The sequence below is a fragment of the Falco naumanni genome, chromosome 18 (genome assembly GCF_017639655.2).
Source record: "Falco naumanni isolate bFalNau1 chromosome 18, bFalNau1.pat, whole genome shotgun sequence".
Taxonomy (NCBI): domain Eukaryota; kingdom Metazoa; phylum Chordata; class Aves; order Falconiformes; family Falconidae; genus Falco; species Falco naumanni.
The window spans coordinates 3,036,109-3,057,047 of record NC_054071.1 but is presented as its reverse complement, the minus strand read 5'-3'; the positions used below and the strand labels follow the sequence as shown (position 1 = coordinate 3,057,047).

Here is a 20,939-nt window from a genome sequence, read left to right as displayed (position 1 = left end):
GAAGGCCAGGTACAGCGTGCTGGAAGGCCGGGAGTAGGATCGGGAAGATGCCACCATGGGTGCGGTGAAGACAAGGCACCACCAGCACAGCCTGGTGCCCGGGCCCCTGTGCACAGAAAGCTGCAGATTCTACTTGGGGGACTCCAGGAACAGCTGCTGTTCGAAGGGGACGCTCAGGAGCTGTAGGCACGGGCTTGGCCAACGCCACAGTCTGAGGACTAGCATAGCAAGCGGTGTGTCAGCTGTATGCCACCTGTCACCGACGGTCCCAACTTGCTCAGAGCAATGCTCAGGCCAGGTTGCTGCTTTTCCGTAGGGGCATTTCTTACCATGGAAAACAACTGAACACGAGATATTCTTGCAGAGGCAGAGGCCACTGCTGGGGAGAAGAGAACGGTAATGACAGCCCAAACTCACGGTGACAGAACTGAAGGAAATATTCAAGCACATACCTACAAGAAACGCCCAACGTGCAGCTCAAACAACTTTAATAGGGTTTTCTGTCTGCCTGCAAACCAAGGCACCGGGTGGCTGCTTCTACCCGTGCAGAGTGAGCGGGTGTGTGTCAACATGGTTCTACCAGGCCAACTGGAAACGGATCAAATTCCCTTTTGCAGCAACATATTCGATGGTACCACTGTGGGACCGCAGCGACAAAGCCGGTGTCACCCGCCAGCGGCTCCCAGCAGCGCTGCAGCTTGGGGCCACAGCGACCACTGAGCCCAGAGCTCAGCAGCGACCCTGCACGCTGGGCAGCAGCGAGGAGCCGTGACAGTGGCATCAGCACACACACCCTCAGACCTCCGGCATCCTCAGATTTCCCAATAGCCAGGAAAAAAAATGTCAGGTCCTTTTTTTTTTTTTTTTTTTAAGAAAGGGCTCGTGGAGCCTTGGCCTTTGGTGCCCTCTTCCTTCCTTGCTCACAGGCTTGGTAACAACATCTTGTCCTCTTGCCTCCCAGTTCTGTAGGCAGCTATAACCGGTGAGCTGCTTAGTTTGGTCTTTTAAGGGGGATTTACTGATCTGAGCATCCCTCCCATTTCTGCCTGATTTCATTCCTTCTTCTCCCTACAAAATTCCAGCAGCAAAAGCCTGATTCATTTTCCCTGCGATTGTTGGCAAATACCATACTCAAACTCTCTGCTTCATACCACCGTTCTGATTTTTTTAAGGTCATCCAGCTTATAAGTCTGATGTGCTCACAAAGCAATTATTCCTCAGCAACTGGTACAAAGTAAAAAGCCACAATGTACTGCAAACAGGAGGGCCCTGCTCTTCGTTTTAGGAAGCCTACAAAGTAGTTAAATAATGACTCCTTTTAATCACTTAAGACTGTGTACCATTTGTCTGAAGAAATGAAAGATGCCTTGCAGCAAAGCCTGGATGGCAGACGCCCTCCCCCAGTTTTCCACGAGCACCAAATCAGCTCACACAGAGCGTATGCACACCAGCTCCTGCGTTTAATGTCTTTATTCTCTGGGAGAGAAGGTGGTGGAGCTTATGCAAAGCAGGGAAGACTTCGAGAATTGTTCCTTACGCTTCAGGGCTTCAGTGGCTGACAAATTCCTGGAGCAGAGCTTGCACTTCTCCTCGCCGACTCATCTTGGTCGCCTTGCCCTGAAAGCGGCCTCGCTTCCCAGCTCCTTTGCCTCCCAGCAGCTCTGCCACCCTGCAGCAACAGTACGGGCTGAAGGCCACTCGCAGAGAAGAGAGCTGCCCAGCCTAACCTGCTCCAGATCCAAACAAGGATCCGTGCCCTAATTATACTGCTCAGCTGCTTAGTCTGCAACATTAGCATTCCTACTAATTTTAAAGAAACCATAGAACGCGTTACCTGGGACCTAAATTCTCAACTGCTTCAACAGGTCCAGCTAGAAGGAAGAGTCCTGCTTCTTTTTCATCTCCCACAGTCAGGAACAGCAGGGTCTCCTGTGGACAGAGAGAAGGGTCCTGCTGTGGAATAACCACTGCCCCCCCGGTCTGGGAAGAGGACAGAGACCCTGGCCACAGGACCCCAAGCATGCCAACAATTCAGCAGTTTGTGTGCATTACCAAGACAGAGACTCGACTTGAAGAAAGTAGAAGGAAAGGGGGGCTTTTGAACCTTTTACGCTCAATCATACGTTGCGGGGGACAGAACAGGTACTGGGGTATCCCCAGTTAAACGCTGGCAGTTGGGCTAGATGATTGTTGTAGGTCCCTTCCAACTAAAATATTCTGTTTTAAAACAGCTGTCCTATCCTATCCCGTCCACATCCAAAGAGGTTCTGTACAGCTCTCGGGGGGACAGGCTCTTCCCCAGTGCTCTGAATTTTCACTGCTGCATCTCTTGGCTGTCGAGGATTCCCCTGCAGACCGAGGCTGCTGGGGACAATCACCTCACGTAACTTCTGAAAGGAAACGGACCTGTAGCTTGTGACTACGGTACAAACAGAAGCCTGGCCAGTGCCCGCCTGGGCTACAGCTTGAAGGAAAAAGCCAGTGGTGCCAGGTCAGCCTTCATCAGTGACTCACCTCTGTCCCAATCTCATTAGCGATGATGTTCATAAATTCAGAGTCACCTTCTTTCCTGTATGGGTGGGTAAAAAAAGCACTTCAGAAAAAAAGCAAAAAAAACCCACTAGAGACCAAAATATCAACCAGAAACCAAAGGCCTGATCAAGCCTTGTGTTTTGGCCTCTTGCTGTTAGGATGGGGATTAGGGTTTTTCTGTATATCTAAATCCTCTCTGTGCATTCCTGTGGACATATTAGGAATTATTTAAGTGTTTATCTTTAAAAAACAGAGCTCCTCGGTTTTGTTTAAAAATTTCAAGGGCAAAGAGAAACCATGTAAGACTGTTTAGCTATACAACCAGGAGAATTCAGTGACTGAATTTTATTTACACAATAAATGAACTTTAATCACACAACCTTCCAGCAGGCTGAGGCAGTTCTATTCACCTTGTCTATATTCTTCCTTGAGAAACAAGCCTGAATAGGTGTCGGAGAGAACTGCCATAAAAGGTGCAAGATACTGTTTTACCCTTTTCCCTGAACTCTCCCACACCTGTGTAACACAAACAGCTGACTTCGAACAGGTTTGCTCTTGAAGTCCCGGGCTATCAAAACAGCAATATCTCTAAGCAGGTTCAAGTTATTCTGAAAAAAAAAAAAAAAAAAAAAAAAAAGCAAATAAACTGTGCTGCAGATGGAGAAGTCACTGTGAACACAGTGTTCCCAGAGATCGGAGCAGTTTTCACCATTTCCACAAAAACAGATGCCTACGATTCAATTCCCAGTTATCACGACTAAAGCTCACGTCTACAGGAAGCAGCACAACCTGCTTTTCCGAGCCATCCTCATACCTTCTGAAGCAGTTTCACAGAACTCTGCAGTCTCTTCACAGCCTCTATGTGCTCACCTGGTCCGTTTCTGAAAGAACACAAGGAGAACTTGAATCCCTACTCTAAAGGACAAAGAAAGGATTTCTTAAAGGAGCAAACATAGGTATCATCACAAAAAGCACCATGTAGTTGTACTCTGAGGCTTATGTGATATTTGTCAGAAGGAACAATAAAGATGAAATAACAAAAGTGGAAAGGGTATTACTTGAGCAGTGAGGTTAGAGCCTTCTCAGTGCTGTGACTTTGTTCGATTGACTTCAGCACTCTGTTTCCTGTCAGGAAAACCAAGTTGGTTTTGTTCTTTTTCCCTTTTTCTGTGCCAAGGAGTTTAATAACCTTAAAAAGAAAATCACCCCTGTCAGAAAAGAACAGTATTTCACTTATACTCACAGAGGTGGCCAGTTCCTACTAGGCTATGCCTTGTCGTGTATATTGACTCTCTGACAGTGAAAATAAACAGATTAAGTTCAACCATAAGGTCAACATACAAAAAACAAAGGATGGTGATATAGTGGAATGAATACAATTTGCTAGTCACACGCTGCACTCTGGGGTGCATTTGGATGCCTCTGCTGGGATACAGGCTCCAACAAATGACTGAAAAAAGACAGGAACACTTAAAGGTGGCTCTAGAATTTTATCTCCACCTCTCTGCAGAGAAGATATCTCATTCGTGACGCTCAAAATATCAGAGATTTAAGCAGAGGGAACAAATGGCTAGCCACCCAGCAACGCACCGCCATACTGCAGAGATACCACGAGCCCTCTGCAGAGGCATGGGCAGTTCAGAAAACATCACTGCTACAGCCAAGGGCCGAGTTCTGTTAACAAAAAAAATGAGCCTGGCTGACCGGACAAAGCCTGCCAACCTGTGTGCAGTCCTGCGGGGGCTCACCCAGCACAGGGCTTCCACTACTCCCTTTACCATCGGGACAATTTCCAGCAGACCGTGGAACTTGGGGACTCCCGCTGTGCTAGGTCTGAATGTGTGGAACGAGGCCCTCGACGGCAGCTCAGCTGCAGCCCCTCACCTGCAAGTCACTCAGGTTGGAGACGTGGGTCCCACAGCACATGTTGGAGTCGATGCCTTCAATATGAACAACTCGCACTGGCCCCACGTGGTCATCGGGCAAACCACGGCTTCTCACCTAGCAAAAGGGCAAGGGCAAACAAGGTGACATCCACGCCGCAGTTATTTTGGTCCCGTGGATATCGTCAGTTCTCTCCCCACCACTCACTGTTTCAATTTCAGGGTCATCTGCAGCCAGTTCCCTCACCACCACCGGCACCCTCTCCCGGATTTTCTCATTCACGCTCCTCTCCAGGGTCTCTATTTGCTCTGCTGTCATGGAGGGGGTGTCCAGCTCAATGACACTTCGCTGACGGCCCAGCTCCCTGCACCAATGAAGAACATCTGCTGCTGTAGCTAAGAGCAGCAGAAGGGCCCACTGTGCAGCACTGCGTGCCATCCCGCTGCTGGGAACGTGGCAACTAAAAACATACTTCCCTCTTCTCCCTGCTATTTACAGCACACCAGATGCACACCAAACATCTGGAGGAGGACAAGACAGAGCGTCCTCCAGTTCAGTCACCTCTCCCAGGCCCTCTGAGCTCAAGGGAAATGTCCATGGACAAACTGTTTTTGATTTATCAATGCTCAGCTCCCTGCAGCCCAGCACGGTGGCACGTGCCAAGCAAGGTAAGACCGGGACCTAAGGGAGCCTTTCCCCTCACCATGAAGTCGTTTTGAATCCAAACATCTGTTCGGCAACGGCAGTGATGAGATGCTGTCCTGGAAGAGACGTGCAAGCAACAGCTTTGAGCACCACTGCATACAAGAAATTATTTTCCGTCAGACTGTGTTTTTTCTGCTGATGTTCCCCACACCATTTGCAAATGCCCAGCTGTGGGGCTTGTGCTGCTGCTTAGGAGCAGACAGAAGAAGCGGCCATCACCCCGTGGGCCCCGAGATCCCGAGAGCCCCACGGCGCACGCCGAAGACTTCGAAGCAGGTTGAACTTCCCCTGTTTGCAGCGGGATTGTTCACAAGCCCAGGAGAGCCCGCAGGGGAGCCGCCTGCCTTCCTCAGTGGCCCCGGGGATGGACTGGTCACACAGAGCTGTGGGGTGCCCCCTGCCAGGACCTGGGTGGGGACAGCTGGGCACCGAATGCCCCCTGCCTGGGTGAAGCCAGGTGAGGCTCCGCGGCCCCGCCAGCCACCGGACACCCCTCGGTCAGGCCAGGGCACGCACCCGAGTGCTGCTGCATGTGGTCGAAGCGGCGCTCCCAGTCCAGCGACAGCAGCACCTCAGCGCCCGGCTCCAGCGCCGTCTGCACGAAGTGGACGGCCTCGGCGCCATGCCGGGTCACACGCAGCACCGGCACCTCGCCGATGAGGCCGCGGTCATCCGGCTGCGGACACAGGGGGTCAGTGCCGCTGGCCTGGCCCCTGCCCCCCACCTGGCCATACCTGTCCCCCAGCCCCAGCCCAGCCTCCCCCCCCCCCCCATGTGGCCATGTCTGGCCCCCACCCGGCCCCAGCCTGGCCCGACCCCGGCCCCCAGCCCCGGCCCCCCCACCTGGCCGTACCTGCCCCCCGCCTGGCCCCAGCCCCCAGCCCGGCCCCCCCACCTGGCCGTACCTGCCCCCACCCAGCCCCAGCCCCCGGCCCAGCACCAGCTTGGCCCCGGCCCCCGACCCCAGCCCCCAGCTCCGACCCCCAGCCCCCGGCCTCGGCCCGGCCCCCAGCTCCGGCTCCCGGCCCCGGCCCTCGGCTCCGGACCCCGGCTCCGCCCCCCCCCACCTGGCCACGTCTGGCCCCCACCCGGCCCCGGCCCCCACCCGGCCCCGGCCCGGCCCGCACCTGCCCGCCGCCCTCGGGGAAGAGGATGGTGTCCTCCAGCACCACCTGGAAACCGCGCACCGGCTCCCCGCCGCCCTCGGGCCGCAGCTCCGCCGCCCGGCACGACACCACCCGGGTGGCGAACTGCAACAGAGACGGCGGAGCTGTGAGGGGAGGCCCGGGCGCCCCCTACCCCCCCCCCCCCCCGCCTGCCCCGCCGCTACCTGTCGGGCCCAGCTGTCCCGCTGGCACTGGAACACCATGGCGATGGCCGGGGGGGACACACGGGGCCGGCGGTGACGGCGACCGCGGAAGGACACGGTGCCGGGTAGCGGGTAGCGGGAGGCGGAGGGACACGGGGCTGGGTAACCGGTACGGCGGCCGAGGAGGGACACGGGGCCGGGTAGCGGAACGGCCACCGCGCAGGGACACGGGGCTGGCGGGGAGCGGAGGAGCACCCGGTGCCGGTGGGGGGGGACGGCTCCCCGGTGACTGACGCGGAGGCGGCCCGAGCAGACAGCAGGCTGCGGTGGCAGCTCACGTTTATTGCCCCGTGCCCCGCGCGGGTAACGGGCACGGGAAACCGGAGACCGGCTGGGTCACGGCCCGGCGGGGAGCTGCTGGGGCGGCCCCCGGAAGCGCGTGCGGCCGGTGCACCGGGAGGCCTCCGCGGTGTCCTCGGGGGCCCGGGCTTCAGAGCTCGTCCTGCGGGAGGGAAGGGCGAGGTGCTGGGGAAGGGGCTGGCCAGCCCCCGGCCACGGCAGCAGGGACCGGCCGGGCCCCCCCCGGGACCGGCAGCCCAAGCAGAGCAGCTGAAGCTGCTGCCGGTGTCCCGGGGCAAGCGGGAGCCGGAGGCTCGGGGGAAGCAGCCTGCAGGCCGTACTTACATCCAGGTCATCCATGGCTGGCGGGGGGGCCTTTGTCCGTCACCTTCTCCAGGAGCTGGATGGGGAACAGCCAGGTGTGGCGATTCCAGGTGCCCGGCTCCCCCCATCCCGAGCACCCACCCACACCCCCCAGGACCCCGAGGCCTGCGGCCCAGCTCACCTCTGCGTACTGCTCCATCATGGCCCTCTCCACCTCCTCGTCCCCTTCCCAGTCTCGCCAGTTGTCAAAGTCCACGGAGAGCCAGGCCGGCTGTGGGCAGAGAGCATCTCCTGAGGGAGGGAGCGGCATGGGGGGGCCGCAGCACCCCCATCCTCGCAGCCCAGGGGTTGCTCTTTGGGGTGAGCGCAGGCTGCTCCCACGCAGGCGAGGGGGCTGGGGAAGGGCAGAAAGGGGAGCGTGTCCCTTCGCCAGCCGGTGCTGGCCCTGACCCTGCGTGTGTCAAGGGAAAGGGGAGCCGCATCCTTCCTGGAGGGCAGAGGCCTATGGAATGGCGGTGATCGTGATGTTGGGCTATTTGGAAGCCCTGCTGGGGTCCCTGGTGTCTGTCCCGGGGGTAGGTTGCTCCCTGGGGGCTGCGAGGTGCTGTGTGAGGACAGGACGCGTGCTGAGGCTGGTCCTGGCTGTTGTGCCACACGCACCTTGATGTTCTCCTTGGTGATGCGCGGCCAGGCCACTTTCTCCTTCCACTTCCTCATAAAGCACGTGATGGAGCGGTCAGAGCGCTTCTCCCGCGAGTCCTGACAAGAGATCAGGTGTGTCTCACCTCAGCGTCTGCCAGACTGCTCTCTGTAATCCACCGCAGACACACACAGGATTAAAGCTCAGCCACGTGCAGGCCATGAGAGACACAGAACCAGGGAGGCAGGTTGGTTTTGGCCCGAGGCAGCACGGTGAGCGCCGGGCTCAGGCCCAGGGCTCCCAGGCTGGTGTTCACCCCACTCAGGCTCTCGGGAAACGGGCAGGATTCAACGCCAAGCGGTGCTGCTCAGCCCCGCACAGGCTGGGTTTAGCTCCGAGCCTGACGCAGGCTGTCGGCGAGCGGTTTGCTGGGGTGAGGCTCACCTTGGAGTTGACCCTGGCGTACAGGTCGATCTCATTGTAGAACTCCACGCCGTCTGCATTCTTGCAACTGCCAAAACACCGCCAACAGCCTGGCTTAGGAGGGAGCCAAGGCCACGCGCAGCCGGCTCTGACGGGGGTCCCTCCAGCCCCGCGAGCCAGCCGGGTGGGGGGCCCTCGGCCCCGCTGGGCAGGGTGGTGGCAGCCCACCTGAAGACCAGCCGCTGCTCCTCGATGACGACCTGGACGTCCCTGCTGTCCTCCACGCAGAACTCCAGGTAGACGTAGCGCGGGCGGTCGTACCACAGCGTCTTGGCGGGCTGCCTGTGCAGAGAGCGGGCCGGGGGTGCCTCCACCGCCCCCCGCCGGGTCCCTGCCCCCCGGGGGTGCCCTGCCCGCGGGGAGTGGGCTGGTCGAGCCCCCCTCCCGGCCCCCCCCCCAGCCCCGCAGGCCGGCCTGCCCTCGCTCCCCGCGCCGCCCCGCGCTGGAGGGTCCTGCCTGCCGGTGCCTTAGCCCCCGGGCCACGACGGAGCGACCCCCCGGGCACTGCCCCGGGGGCTACGGACACTGCCTGCCCCGTCCAGTCCTGTCCCGCCGCACTCACCTCGCCATGGCGGTGCCGGCTCCGCCCCGCGCTATTTTGGGCCGGGGGGCGTCAGCGGGGGGTGGCAGCGTGGGCGGGGGGGGGCGGGGCGGGCCGGGCCGGTCGCGGTCACCTCGCGGCCCACTCGCCAGCCCAGCGCCCCGCCCTGGACCGCAAACCCCGGGCCCCGCGGGACCCCCGGCACTCCCCGGGACCGCCAGGCCCCGTGGGCCGCGGGGGGGCGCCCTGGCGCCACGCAAGCTCCGCCCCCCTGCCAGGGCCCGCCCCCCCGCCAGGGCCCGCCCCCCGCTAGGCCCCGCCCCGCGGCAGCAAGATGGCGCCGGTGTGGCGGTGGCGGTGCCGGTAGCGGCGGTCATGGAGGCGGAGGGCGGCCCGCTGGGCCCGGGGGAGCGCTGGGCGCCGGTGGGCGCCGTGTCGGCGGCGGTGACGGCCGAGGAGGAGGAGGAGGACGAGGAGGCGGCGGCGGGCGGGTCGCCGCAGTCGGTGCCGCGGTTGCGGGCTGAACGGCGGCGGCTGCACGGGGCGCTGCTGGCGCTGGCTTCGCACTTCGCGCAGGTGCAGTTCCGGCTGCGGCAGGTGGCCCGGGCCGGCCCGGCCGAGCAGCAGCGCCTGCTCCGCGACCTGGAGGACTTCGCCTTCCGCGGCTGCCCCGCGCCGCTAGCGCCCGGCCTAGGGGGTGCCCCGGTGAGTGCGGGGGGGCGCCGCCACCAGGCCAGGCCTGGGCCCCCTGACGGGAATCCCGTCTCCTTTCGGATAACGGCGGTGGCAGCCCCGGGACCGGTGTGTGCGTCCCACCCAGCTGCTGGCCGGTAGCGGTGGCTGTGAGCCCGTGGGCTGTGGGGAGGCATGGAGGGAGCGTGGCGGCTGAGGTGACCAGCCCCACGCTGCCCAGAGGCCCCGGCTGCCTCCGTGGGAGCTCGCAGGAAGCTGGGCTGCCGTGCCCTGTGTGGCCTCGGTGGCTGGGAGCCAGCCTGCGGGGACGGGCGTTAAAGCCCTGCCTTGTGTGTCACTGCTCTGCTCCGCGATACGGTGCTGACTCAGAGGATCCGTGATAACATACGCTTTGGTTGGCAATGTGCAACGGTGCTTCCTGAGCCCTGGCCTGGTGAGACGGGGTTTGGGTGCAGCAGGTCTGGGGAGGCGCCTCCTTTGTCGGGTGAGGCGAAGCAGCTGGTGCCTCTCCCTGATGCGCAGGCACGTCTCTTTCCCGGACTGGCCTGCAGTGTTGGCTAGTTAGTGCATGAGCTGAAGGAAACGTTCCTCATACTGTGATCCTGTTCTCTGGGGCTTTACTATGATAATAAGTCTTCAATTTTATTTACTGGTATTTTTTTTTCCAGAGCGAGCAAGAGAAGCGGGAGCAAATTGAGGTGCAGAAGGAGAAACAGAGAGAGCTGATCCTGCAGCTGAAGACACAGCTGGATGACCTGGAGACATTTGCTTACCAAGAGGGCAGCTATGATTCCCTGCCACAGTCTGTGGTTATGGAAAGACAACGGGTAAGGCTCACAAAACCCTTCTGGCTGTATTTCTTAATATCTGTGAGAGCCTCTTGCAGACTGTAGGAGTTAGTCCTTATGTCTCACCAGCAGCTGCAGTAGAGTATTAGTAGTTTGTCCGCATGTGTAAACCTGTCCCATGTCTTCTCTCGCACTTTTTGACGTGCAGCAAAGGTGGCCTGTTTCCAGGGTAATGGATGGGTAAAGGAGTTTTTTGGAGCTCACGGGCAGCAGCACCACATGGTGAGATCATGCTACTAACTTGTGTGTTGCAGATGATTATAAATGAGTTGATAAAGAAGCTGGACATGGACTTAAGTGAAGATATTGCAACGCTCTCACCAGAGGAATTGCGGCAGCGTGTGGATGCTGCCATAGCACAGATCGTTAATCCAGCCAGGGTGAAGGAACAGCTGGTGGAACAACTGAAGACACAGATAAGGGACCTCGAAATGTTCATCAACTTCATTCAGGGTCAGTGCTGAATTTTCAGATGAGCAGATTGAATTGCTTTGTAACTCCCTGAAAAAAGTCATGAGGAGGGGGGACAGGTGTCAGAGGATGCAGGAAGAGTTTCTGGCTCGCAGGGAAGTACAAATCTCGCTGAAGTGATGGTGGGGAGAACGAGAGACTTGACAAAAAGCGCACAGAGAGGTCTGATAAATATTGACCTTAATACTTGGGATACGCAGCTTAGATTCACAAGTGTGAAATAACAGTGTGAAACTCTTGTTCTAGATGAAGTCGGAAGCTCGGGTAAGGTGGAAGATGGACACTGTGAATGTGCAGGCAGAAAAGATGGTGGTGGTTCCTGCAAACCAAATACACGGCCTTCTGGAAACAGAGGTGGGCGCTGCTTGGCTCAGAGCTTCCACACTGCTCCTGCTGCCACACACTTGGGGTTTGGCAAGGACAAACCAGCATCCAGTCACACTAGGCTGCTTTGCTTTTTCCTGGCAGCTGGATTTTCTGCTTTCTTGCTCCGACTGACACAAGCCCTGTGTCCAGTTCCTTTACCCTTCCTCTGTGGGATCATGAGTGTAATCACAGAACCTGAGCCTGGGCATAGAGGGTGGGATTAGTCTTCAGCAGGGATCAGGAATAGTAAGGGACTTGTGATGCTTAGTGCAAAATGCAGACAGGCTGAGCAGCCTTGTCTTGTACACGCTGTTGGGCCGCACTGTAATTAATGCTGTTTGACGACTTAGCTCTGTGAGCAGGTACAGGGAGCTGGATGGATCCAGTGTTCTTTATAATATGAGACTTGTCTACTTATCACATGAATTTATTGGAGCTAGAATAGTATACTAGAGGAAATACTACAATACCTTTGCTTTTTGTAATCTGAGGCACCTGCTGCTAGTCAGGGATGAAATTTGGGTCTTAGCTGGTGTGGCTACTCTTAAAAATTGAATTTAATAATGGCTTCAGGAATAAGCAGTATATGTTAGCCTGCTGAGACAAGACGCTTCTTAAAAGTAAGCAGTGATCTCCTTCAGCAAAGGTTTTGCTATCTCTTGATTACCGGTGTGATATCGTCATGTCTAAAGAATGATCTTTCCTCACTGTGTACATGCCCACTAGCAAAGCTGTTGTAGGGTTTCTTCTCTGTAAGATGACCTGATTGTCGAGAACAAGATGTGCAAATGTTTGCTTTTCTGGTTGGCTTCAGTGCTTTGAAACTAGAAAAAGCAGCATCAGTTCTAGTGACAAAAGCTCCCAAGGAGGAGAAGCAGGCATTTGTGCTCCCTTTGTGTATATGAAAGACCAGAGCTGGTGATTCCTTAATGAGAGTATTTTTTTTATTCTTTTCTAACCTGATCAGTGAACCCAGAAGATGCCAGAAAGATGCGAGAGACAGGCCTGCACCTCATGCGTCGCATGCTGGCCGTGCTACAAATATTTGCTGTCAGTCAGTTTGGTTGTGCTACTGATCAGATTCCTCGGACCCTCTGGCAGAAGGACCAAGCCAACAAGGACTATTCCCCCTTAATTAAGAAACTGGAGTTGTCAGTAGAGCGGGTGAGGCAGCTGGCTCTGAAACACCAGCAGGAAGACCACGTTATCAGTTCCTCCGACCTGCAGGACGTTCCCTTAGGAGGCAGAGATGAGCTGACTCTAGCTGTGCGGAAGGAGCTGACCATAGCTTTGCGGGACCTGATGGCTCACGGGCTCTACGCCTCTTCTCAAGGAATGAGCCTGGTCTTGGCACCCATTGCGTGCTTGATTCCTGCGTTCACCTCATCGCCGCAGACCATGCACCCCTGGGAGCTCTTTGTGAAATACTACAATGCTAAGAACGGACAAGCCTTTGTAGAATCCCCGGCTCACAAGCTCTCCCAGTCCTTTGCCTTGCCTGTGACGGGAGGAGTGGCCGTTACCCCCAAGCAGAGCCTGCTGACAGCGATTCACACTGTCCTGACGGAACATGACCCCTTCAAGCGCAGTGCAGACTCTGAACTGAAAGCTCTGGTGTGTATGGCGCTGAACGAGCAGCGCCTGGTCTCCTGGGTCAATCTGATCTGCAAATCTGGAGCTCTGGTACAGTCCCACTACCAGCCATGGAGCTACATGGCAAACACAGGCTTTGAGAGCGCGCTCAATGTTCTCAGTCGCCTCAGCAACTTGAAATTCAACCTCCCGGTTGACCTGGCTGTCCGGCAGCTGAAAAACATCAAAGACGCTTTTTGATGTATTTTTGTTGTAGGTCATCCGTTTTTCCACAAGTAGGCAGCTGTTGGGCTCAAGAAGCCTGGCTTTTTTAAGACTAAGTTCAGCTCTTTGAAACTGGTATTTGCTTTTAGGGAAATCTCACGGTGTCTTGATGCTGGAAATCTGTGTTTGACAAGGCTGCTGCTGCAAAGCTGCTGGAGGCCACACGCTGTACAGCACCTCACCCTGCCCCCTTTTGTGCAGCTTGGAAGCGGCTGCGCTGGTGAGCAGGTGCCTGCAAGCGTGCGGTGCGTGGGGCTGGCTGCCTGAGCGTGGTAGGGGGCTGGCCACAGAGCGATAAAGCCCCTTGGAATGCGCAGCCTGGCTCCTGTGCCCCGTCCGCACACTTGGTTCTCAAAGTTTGTGCTCTAAAAGATGCCCCTCGGAGACACCTCTCCCAGGAAGGCCAGGCAGGCCGGCAGGTGTTCGGTTGCCTCATGGCAAATGACTTCCCTGCCCGCTGTATGGATGAGGAAGACGCGTTGACCTGCAGGCATGGGGGGCTGTGCTCCGTGGTGGCTCCGCAGGCCGCAGAAGTGGCCCCGTTCTTCAGGCTGCCGGTGAGGGGCTGGCACTGGGAGCTTCCTCTGACGGTCCCCGAGCTCCTTTTTTGAAGCGTTTGTGCAGTGGTCAGTGTGCCAGCGGCCCCGTGTTTTCTAGGGGATTCATTAAATCGCTTTAGCAAGTGTATGTGGGGGGAGACCCATCTCCAGTAACCGTGTTTGAACGTGTGTACGCTGCTGGCATTCGTGCCGCACGTGCTGGCTCGCCAGGCTCGGAATCCTGGGATCGGGCTTTGCATCTTCTGTAATTCCTGCGGGAACAGGGCCTGGCTCTGTGCTGCGGTGGGTGGTCAGGCACCCACTCCCCGTGGGGCCTACCCTGCCACAGCACTGGGAGTGGGGGAGGTGGCGGTGGGGATTGGGGTAGGGGGGCTGGGAGTGGGGGGGGGACACTGGGATCAGGACTGTGAGAATGTGGGGGGGGAACCGGGATGGGGGGATGCAGGGTTTGGGGGGCACCGGGATGGTGTGGGACACTGGGATCAGGGCTGTAAGAATCAGGGAGGGGTACTGGGGTGGGGGGATGCGGGGATTGGGGGGGCACCAGATGGGGGGGGGACACACTGGGATCAGGGCTGTAAGAATCGGGGGGGGGGGGGGGGGGCGGGGATGTGGAGATTGGGGGGGCACTGGGGCTGTAAGAATCGGGGGGAGGGGGTGGGATTGGGGGGCACCGGGATGGGAGGGGACGACACTGGGATCAGGGCTGTAAGAATTGGGGAGGGGTACCGGGGTGGGGGGATGCTGGGATTGGGGAGCACCGGGATGGGGGGGGGAACAATGGGATCAGGGCTGTAAGAAGGCGGGGGGGAAATGTGTGGATTGGGGGGCACCAGGGCTGTAAGAATCGGGGGGGGATTGGGGGGTGGAACACTGGGATCAGGGCTGTAAGAATCGGGGGGGGGGGGGGGGGGGGGCTGGGATTGGGGGGCACCAGGAGCACCAGGAGTGGGGCAGGAGGCGCCGGGATGGGGGCGACATGGTGATCAGGGCGGTGAGAATTGGGGGGGGGGGGGGGGGGTACCGGGATGGGGGGACACCGAGATCAGGGCGGTGAGAAGCGGAGGCGGGGGGTGGGGGGTGAGGCAGGGATTTGGGGGCACCGGGAACGGGAGGGGCCAGGAGCGGGGCCGAGGGCACGGGGAGCGGGGGGCGGACACCCGGTACCGCGGCCCGTTCGCCGGCACCGGCGGGGTGGCCCCGCGCATGCGCGCCCGGCCCGTCGCGGCGGAGCGGAAGTGACGGCGGTGACACGGGGTGAAAGGTCGGGGTGAGGCGGATGCTTCCTCTTCCGGCCTGGGCGCCATCGCCGCTGGATCCTCGGTGAGTGCGGGGCCGGTGAGGGATCCGCCGCCATCCGCGGGCCGGGGGCGGCCGGGGGCCGGGCTGTGACCGCCGCGTGCTGTGTCCCGCAGAGATGGGCAAGTTCATGAAGCCGGGGAAGGTGGTGCTGGTGCTGGCCGGCCGCTACTCGGGCCGCAAGGCCGTCATCGTGAAGGTGAGCGCGGGCGGGCCCGGCCGCTCCTGCCGGCGGTGCCGCGGGGTGGGCGAGGGCCCGGAGCGCTGCCGCGGGCTCTCTGGGGAGCGGCCGCCCCGGCGGGGCTGCTGGCGGGGCTCCGCGGTGCCATGGCCGCCTGCGGTCGCTGTGTTTCAGAACATCGATGATGGCACTTCGGACCGGCCGTACAGCCACGCCTTGGTGGCAGGCATCGACCGGTACCCGCGGAAGGTGACAGCTGCCATGGGCAAGAAGAAGATCGCAAAGAGGTCCAAGATCAAGTCCTTCGTCAAGGTTTACAACTACAACCACCTGATGCCGACCCGGTGAGTGGCCGCAGGAGTGCGGCTGGCAGGGCTGCGGCTGTTGCTGCCGGGGCTGGGGGAGTCTCGGCTCTTCAGCGGTCGTAGCTCTTGCGTGTTCTCTCTGGTGAACACTGGGAGTCACTAAGCATCGTAATTACGCGGTTGGAGGAACGTGGGGTGCACACCCTGCAAAAACAGACTTGGGGGGTGTGAGGCTGACAGGAAATATTAATGAACTACTGAAATAAGGTAGCTGGCTCTTATTTTAGCTACACTCACTTTGCTCTTGATCATGGATGATCCTTTGAGGCAAGCACGAAGCTCTGGGGTGTTGGTAGAGCTGCTGCAAGCCAGTGACGTTTCATCCCATCTCCTGGGAGCTCCTGCTGGTGCAGGTGGCCAGATGCAACACAGTGGATAGAACTGTGTACAGTCTCTCGTGATGCATGGAGCTGTTTCCTTTATAGACTGCATTAAATGCCTTTAAATGCTTTTGGTTGGGTGATTTCCTGAGCTGAGAAGGCTTTAAGGACTCTAGTCCCCTACGCTGGCACTAGCGTCTGTGTTGTGAGCAGCCCAAAGCTGCTGTCATTCATTTTCATCCCCCTGCCACACACCGCAACTGTTGTGAACCTGGCTGCTCTCCTGGCCAGGTATTCTGTCGATATTCCGCTGGACAAGACAGTGGTCAACAAGGACGTGTTCAGGGACCCCGCTCTAAAACGCAAAGCGAGACGTGAAGCCAAGGTGAAATTTGAGGAAAGGTGAGTGGGAAGCTGGTCTCTTCAGCGGTGTCAGAGGACTCGGTTGCAGTTGTGCTGTAGCCTGGGTGAGTCCCGGGTTGGACGCTTCTGCCCCAAATTCCTCAGATATGTTTGTGGTTGAGGGCATTTCTCCTCACCTGCTGTGCGTGTTTATGCAGCCGTCTGTTCGGGGAGCGGTGGGTTGAGATGGGGAGCAGTTGACCCACAGCCGCAGAGGTGGGCTGATGTTTATGGCGATGCTGTGGCCTCCTGCTGGCACGAGCGGGGCCTTTCAGGTGCCAGATGACGATCTCTTGGCATCACGCTGCCAGTTCATCCACTGCCTGTCACTGGGTTGAGTGGGACAGGGCAGTGGTGATGCTTTGCCTAGGAGCGTTGGGGTTAACGGTCCTTCTGGTCAGTTTTCCGTTCAGAAGCTCCTTCAGCAGAAGAAGCGATGCAGCCTCAGCGGGACGCAGGGTGTCTCGTGGGCAGCCCGGGGCGCTGGCTGTTTCAGAGCACCCTGCCTGTGTCGCAGGCACCTCGCGGTGGCTGCCCTCTGCACAAGGTGTCTAGTGGGGCTCTTGGGCTGGGAACCACTGTAGTGCAGGTGTCCTTCACAAGGTGGTTTCATCAGAGAATTTGGAAGCTGATGTCCACTTCCATCGGGAGTTCAAACGTGTAAAGCAGGTGTAGTGGCAGCCTGGGCTGAAGAGACCAGGTGAATTCCCGGTGGGCGAGCAGGGCACTGCATCCTGCCTGGGTGGGAAGTCAAGGACATCTAGGGTGTGGGGCTGGTGCTGTTGCCTGTTGGTACGGAGCATTCTCTAACCTATGTGTTCCTCTTCCAGATACAAGACAGGCAAGAATAAGTGGTTCTTCCAGAAGCTGCGATTCTAAAAGTGTAACAAGGTCGCATCAATAAATGTTTATTAAAATCCGCTTTGTTTTGTTGTGTGGAAAAAACCTTCCTAGGCCTTTTTCTCTGTGGTGCGGGTGTTCTTCTTGGTGTGTCTGTAAGAGCTAGGAAGGCTGTCACCGTCCAGGGGGGCTGGGGTGGAACCGGGTGGGCTGGAGTGGGACCAGGGGGGCTGGGGTGGGACGGTGGAGGGCTGTGCGGCCAGACATCCCTGAGCTGCCCTCGCACGAGGGTGACTGAGGCTGCTCCTGCCCCTCCTGGGAATCTCCCACTCCCAAAACTGCGGTCATCCCTGCGAGAGGACTGGGGGGGGAGAGGGAAGGGGGGGGAGGGCAGAGATGGGGGTAAGTGCCTTGTCTCTGGCTGAACGGCGGTGGCCTCCGGCGGCCGTTACGTGTTCGGTTGCTCGGCGGGCTGTGTCGCGCAGGGGCCGGGGGAGGGTGGGCGCTCCGTGGGGATGCGGGGGGCGTTTCCCGGCGGGGGGGGGGGGGGGGCCGGGCTGAGGCGGGAAGCGGGCGGAGAAACGGGGGTTGGGGTCAGCACCGCCCGCGGGGGGGGGGGCGGGGCCGGGCCGAGGAAACGAAAGTGAAAGCAACGGGCGGGAGGAGGTGCGGGGCGCACCGGAGTCCCACGGCACCAGGGTTCCCACCGGCCGGGCCGGGCTCCCCGGGGCTGAGCCAAGCCGCCGTCGTTCCGCCGCCGGGATGGATCCGTACGAGGTGAGGGGCTGAGCCCCGGGGGGCGGCGGGCCGGGGGCGCGGGACCGCTGCAGCGCGGCTGAGGACCCCTCCTGCCTTTAGGACTTCACATACCTGATCGCCCCCGGGTGCGTGGGGAGAAGCTGCCCGGAGCTGACCCCCGAGCGAGTCCGACAGGAGATCGAGCACTGCAAGGTGTGTCCCTGGGCGGTGGATCGGGCCGGGATCGGGCCGGGGATCCCCGCGGGGATCCAGCCAGCCTGGGCTGTGAGCTTGGCTTTCTGATTTTTTTTCTCGGACTCTGAGCTAGAAGTGGCGGTGAGGGGGTGTCCCATGGCTAAGAGAGCCCGCGCTGGGGTCCGGGGCTCCCCGCTGGGCGCACCCACCTCCTTCCCAGGCTGAGACTGGAGAGCTGCTGAGGTGGTGGGACATCCGCAGGGTCTCACATGTCTCCCACAGGAACTTTGCAGCACTCTGGAGCAAGAGCATGTGGACCTACAAATGGCCAAGGAAGGCGTAGAGAGAAAGACACAGGAGCTGAGGAAAGAAGGAGAACTTTGTAAAAATTTTGAGCAACAAATGTCTTTAAACAGAGATGAAGAGGGATCCCTCCAGGTTGGTGGTCGGAGGACTCGTCATGGGCTTGGGAAGGGGGTGGTGGGTGGTGGGATGCATCCCTCAGCTCGCTGTGCTGGGGCCACGTTGCTGTGGAGCCGGTGGAGGTCCCACAGGGCGTCACATCGGGGCCGTGCCGAAGGGCTCTCATTGAACGTGAGGAGCCAGGGCAGGGCTGCAGGCAGGCAAGAGCAGAAAAAGAGTGGGTGGGCCCGTGTCCACAGACAGTGCTGTGCTTAAAATGGGGAGCGTGCTGCAGCCCCTCGCACCCCAGTGCTTCCCTTGCTGCCCCGTCTTTCTTTCCTTCCAGGCGAGCATTTGTTTAGCAAAGGAGGAGCAGAACAGACTGATGCAGGAGAAGCAGGTGTTGCAAAAGAAACTGGAAGAAGCGAGGAAGAGAGTCCTCTGGGAAGATCTGGCGATGGTAACTGCGTGTGGGCGCTGGGGTCTGCTGGCAGGGGCGTGAGCCTGGCTGCAGAGGCTGCAGGCAGCCGGGCACTGACAGCTGGCACAGCTTCTGCTGGCCGGTGGCTCCTCTGCCGGGGCCAGCAGCTCCCGTCGGGGCTTTGGGACTCCAGGCACAGCCAGACCCTGGGAGAGACTTTGCCGAGGCTCCCCAGCTGTTTGTTTTGAGCCGTGAGCTTGTTTCTAGTCTGTGGATGGGCAGGGACAGGCCCTGTGCAGGGTCCAGTCTCCCCTAGGTGCTGTCTGTGTCCTTGAACCTAGATGCTGCCGGCCTTGCCAGAGAAGAAAATGGTGTTTAAGGGACTTGAGACAAACAAGGAGGACATGAACAAGCTGGTGCTCGCCCCACTGATCCACTACCCTCTGCCGGGGGGCTCAGCTCTCATCACCTTTGAGAAGGCAGAGGGTAAGAGCGAGAGGAGCGCTGCCACAGCCAGGTGCCCTGGGCGATCAGCTTTGGCGCCTGCCCTGCATCCGCTCCCTGCGCCGGGGCTCAGAGTGCTGCCCCCCCTGCCAGCACTGTGCAGGGCTGTGCCCCCTCCCCAAAGCACCAGCTGCCCCCACGTCCTGTCCCATGGCGCGCTCGATCCCCTGTGCTGGGGGCTGTCCCTGCTTGCAGTGGCTCAGAGGATCATAGAGGCGAAGGAGCACACGGTGGAGCTGAGCTCTGGGGAGGAGCTGGAGGAGCTTGACCGGTGCAGGGTGCAAGTGCAGGCAGCGCCGGTGGATGTGCTGCTGCCGTCTGCCCTGGAGGTAGGTCCCCAGGGCCTGTGGCTCCCTGTGCCACGCAGAACTGCCCTCGCTGTGCCCTGCTCCACCGCTGCCCAGGCTTGGCTCTGCCAGGTCACTGGTACCCGACTGGCTCAGTGCGTTAGTGCCACAGCTCTGCGCTGCTCCCTGAGCCCTGGGGCTGGCCCTGGCACCGACCTGTGCCACCTGCAGATCGGGCTGACTCGCAGCAGCAGGAGTATCCTCGTGTCTGACCTGCCCAGCCTGGGCATCCCTGAGGAGACGCTGCTGGACAAGCTGGAGCTCTTCTTCAGCAAGACGAAGAATGGCGGCGGTGAGGTGGAGAGCAGGGAGTTCCTGGACGACTCTGGCCAGGTGGTGCTGACCTTCGCGCGGGACGGAGGTGCGTGGGGCGTACTGAGCTCAGGCTGCCGGGGGAGCAGCGTGTCCGGCTCTGGGGGAGCACAGGTCATCTGAGAGTAGATGGGGCTGTGTCTGTGGGGAACGGGGAAGGCAGTGAGGCCAGACTGCCCTGTCTCCCCCGAGATTGTGGTGGTGCAGGTGAGCTGGGGCTGGGCAGTGCCAGCCTTGGTGTCCATGCTAGGGACGGAGCCTCCCCTGGAGCTCCGCAGGGGCCTGTGCGGCTCAGGGCTTTCCTCTCCACCTGCAGTAGCGGAGCCACTAATTGCAAGAGGACATATGCAGGTGCTTATTGGGAGGAGAGAGTACAAGCTTAAAATATCACCGTGCATGAGTGGAGACATCACCAACCTGCAGGTAACAGCAGGAACCCTGGTGCCAAGCAGCACCTGGCAGCCCAGGGCACGGCAGCACTGGTGGGGGGTCTTGAAGACCCACTGCCCGCACTGCCACCAGCCCAAGGCGCGGCTCCTGCGGGCAGCCCCGAGGGGTCCCTTCCCCGTGGCCCTCCTGCTGCCCCGTGCAGCACAGGGCTGTTGCAGCTCAGCCTGGCTCTGCGCAGCTCCAGCCCTCCCGCTGCCCCAGGACCGTCCTGCTCTCGAGCATCCCAGACGTGCTGGGTGAGGAGCTCATGAGGGACACCCTGGAGATCCACTTCCAGAAGGCCAGCCGCGGCGGGGGAGAGGTGGATGCCCTCGCCTACGTGCCGGCGGGACAACAGGCGGTGGCCGTTTTCACGGAAGATACGAGCTGACCCTGGCCAGCGCCCCCAGCCCCACGCAGCAGAGCCCTGCCTGGCTGCCAGCCCCTGGGCACCACAGGGATTAAAGCATCTGCAGGGAGCAGCGTGTCTGTCCTGCTGGGGACGGGGAGGAGGGAAGGGACAAGGACGGGGATGGGGGGACAAGGACAGGGATGGGGATGTGGGCAGGGCTGGAGATGAGGACGGTGCTGGGGATGGGGACAGGGATGAGGGTGGGGACAGGGACAAGGAT

The 20,939-nt window shown here is 59.7% G+C and overlaps 5 protein-coding genes across 8 annotated transcripts; 3 read left to right on the top strand and 2 right to left on the bottom strand.

Moving 5' to 3' along the window:
* Positions 1-471: 471 nt before the first annotated feature.
* On the bottom strand, positions 472-6,640 carry LOC121099079 (alanyl-tRNA editing protein Aarsd1-like). Its single transcript, XM_040617722.1, has 13 exons — positions 6,452-6,640; positions 6,249-6,371; positions 5,638-5,797; positions 5,120-5,177; positions 4,624-4,780; positions 4,417-4,533; positions 3,591-3,721; positions 3,347-3,413; positions 3,049-3,140; positions 2,515-2,569; positions 1,835-1,929; positions 1,536-1,669; positions 472-643 (listed from the first exon to the last, which is right to left on the bottom strand). The coding sequence occupies exons 1-12, from the start codon at positions 6,488-6,490 to the stop codon at positions 1,549-1,551; spliced, it is 1,215 nt and encodes a 404-aa protein (XP_040473656.1). The 5' UTR covers positions 6,491-6,640; the 3' UTR covers positions 472-643; positions 1,536-1,548.
* A 112-nt stretch (positions 6,641-6,752) lies between these two features.
* Positions 6,753-9,134, bottom strand: PTGES3L (prostaglandin E synthase 3 like). Its single transcript, XM_040617724.1, has 7 exons — positions 8,779-9,134; positions 8,385-8,498; positions 8,178-8,244; positions 7,754-7,852; positions 7,275-7,364; positions 7,115-7,169; positions 6,753-6,932 (listed from the first exon to the last, which is right to left on the bottom strand). The coding sequence occupies exons 1-6, from the start codon at positions 9,132-9,134 to the stop codon at positions 7,122-7,124; spliced, it is 774 nt and encodes a 257-aa protein (XP_040473658.1). The 3' UTR covers positions 6,753-6,932; positions 7,115-7,121.
* Positions 9,133-13,679, top strand: RUNDC1 (RUN domain containing 1). The gene is made up of 5 exons (XM_040617718.1): positions 9,133-9,462; positions 10,119-10,277; positions 10,553-10,751; positions 11,016-11,123; positions 12,103-13,679. Exons 1-5 carry the CDS (start codon positions 9,133-9,135, stop codon positions 12,966-12,968), a joined length of 1,662 nt encoding a protein of 553 aa, XP_040473652.1. The 3' UTR covers positions 12,969-13,679.
* Positions 13,680-14,776: 1,097 nt separating this feature from the next.
* On the top strand, positions 14,777-17,038 carry RPL27 (ribosomal protein L27). The gene is made up of 5 exons (XM_040617725.1): positions 14,777-14,875; positions 14,968-15,050; positions 15,207-15,376; positions 16,009-16,119; positions 16,950-17,038. Exons 2-5 carry the CDS (start codon positions 14,970-14,972, stop codon positions 16,996-16,998), a joined length of 411 nt encoding a protein of 136 aa, XP_040473659.1. The 5' UTR covers positions 14,777-14,875; positions 14,968-14,969; the 3' UTR covers positions 16,999-17,038.
* A 554-nt stretch (positions 17,039-17,592) lies between these two features.
* IFI35 (interferon induced protein 35) lies at positions 17,593-20,786 on the top strand. Of its 4 annotated transcripts, none has more exons than XM_040617727.1 (9): positions 17,593-17,736; positions 17,818-17,910; positions 18,175-18,330; positions 18,641-18,754; positions 19,057-19,201; positions 19,415-19,548; positions 19,738-19,927; positions 20,195-20,301; positions 20,507-20,786. In XM_040617727.1, exons 1-9 carry the CDS (start codon positions 17,722-17,724, stop codon positions 20,696-20,698), a joined length of 1,146 nt encoding a protein of 381 aa, XP_040473661.1. In that variant the 5' UTR covers positions 17,593-17,721; the 3' UTR covers positions 20,699-20,786. The 4 variants fall into 4 exon arrangements, with proteins under 4 accessions (XP_040473661.1, XP_040473662.1, XP_040473660.1 ...); XM_040617728.1 differs by having other exon boundaries at positions 20,487-20,786; XM_040617726.1 differs by having other exon boundaries at positions 20,471-20,786.
* Positions 20,787-20,939: the final 153 nt, after the last annotated feature.

Bases quoted from the DNA above. Each gene is read 5' to 3' on its own strand.
- LOC121099079 (XM_040617722.1), bottom strand. From the start codon at position 6,490: ATGGTGTTCCAGTGCCAGCGGGACAGCTGGGCCCGACAG. The intron at 4,781-5,119 runs GTGAGGGGAAAG...TCATTGGTGCAG, and splicing joins GGATTCAAAACGACTTCATG to GGAGCTGGGCCGTCAGCGAA. The intron at 2,570-3,048 runs GTGTGGGAGAGT...CCACCCATACAG, and splicing joins CAGCTGTTTGTGTTACACAG to GAAAGAAGGTGACTCTGAAT.
- PTGES3L (XM_040617724.1), bottom strand. From the start codon at position 9,134: ATGACCGCCGCTACCGGCACCGCCACCGCCACACCGGCGCCATCTTGC. The intron at 8,499-8,778 runs GTGAGTGCGGCG...CTCTCTGCACAG, and splicing joins GCCGGCACCGCCATGGCGAG to GCAGCCCGCCAAGACGCTGT. The intron at 7,853-8,177 runs GTGAGCCTCACC...ATCTCTTGTCAG, and splicing joins ACGCCAGGGTCAACTCCAAG to GACTCGCGGGAGAAGCGCTC.
- IFI35 (XM_040617726.1), top strand. The intron at 18,755-19,056 runs GTAACTGCGTGT...CCTTGAACCTAG, and splicing joins TCTGGGAAGATCTGGCGATG to ATGCTGCCGGCCTTGCCAGA. The intron at 20,302-20,470 runs GTAACAGCAGGA...TGCCCCGTGCAG, and splicing joins GAGACATCACCAACCTGCAG to CACAGGGCTGTTGCAGCTCA.
- RUNDC1 (XM_040617718.1), top strand. From the start codon at position 9,133: ATGGAGGCGGAGGGCGGCCCGCTGGGCCCGGGGGAGCGCTGGGCGCCG. The intron at 10,278-10,552 runs GTAAGGCTCACA...TGTGTGTTGCAG, and splicing joins TGGTTATGGAAAGACAACGG to ATGATTATAAATGAGTTGAT. The intron at 11,124-12,102 runs GTGGGCGCTGCT...TAACCTGATCAG, and splicing joins ACGGCCTTCTGGAAACAGAG to TGAACCCAGAAGATGCCAGA.
- RPL27 (XM_040617725.1), top strand. From the start codon at position 14,970: ATGGGCAAGTTCATGAAGCCGGGGAAGGTGGTGCTGGTGCTGGCCGGC. The intron at 15,051-15,206 runs GTGAGCGCGGGC...GCTGTGTTTCAG, and splicing joins GCAAGGCCGTCATCGTGAAG to AACATCGATGATGGCACTTC. The intron at 15,377-16,008 runs GTGAGTGGCCGC...TCTCCTGGCCAG, and splicing joins AACCACCTGATGCCGACCCG to GTATTCTGTCGATATTCCGC.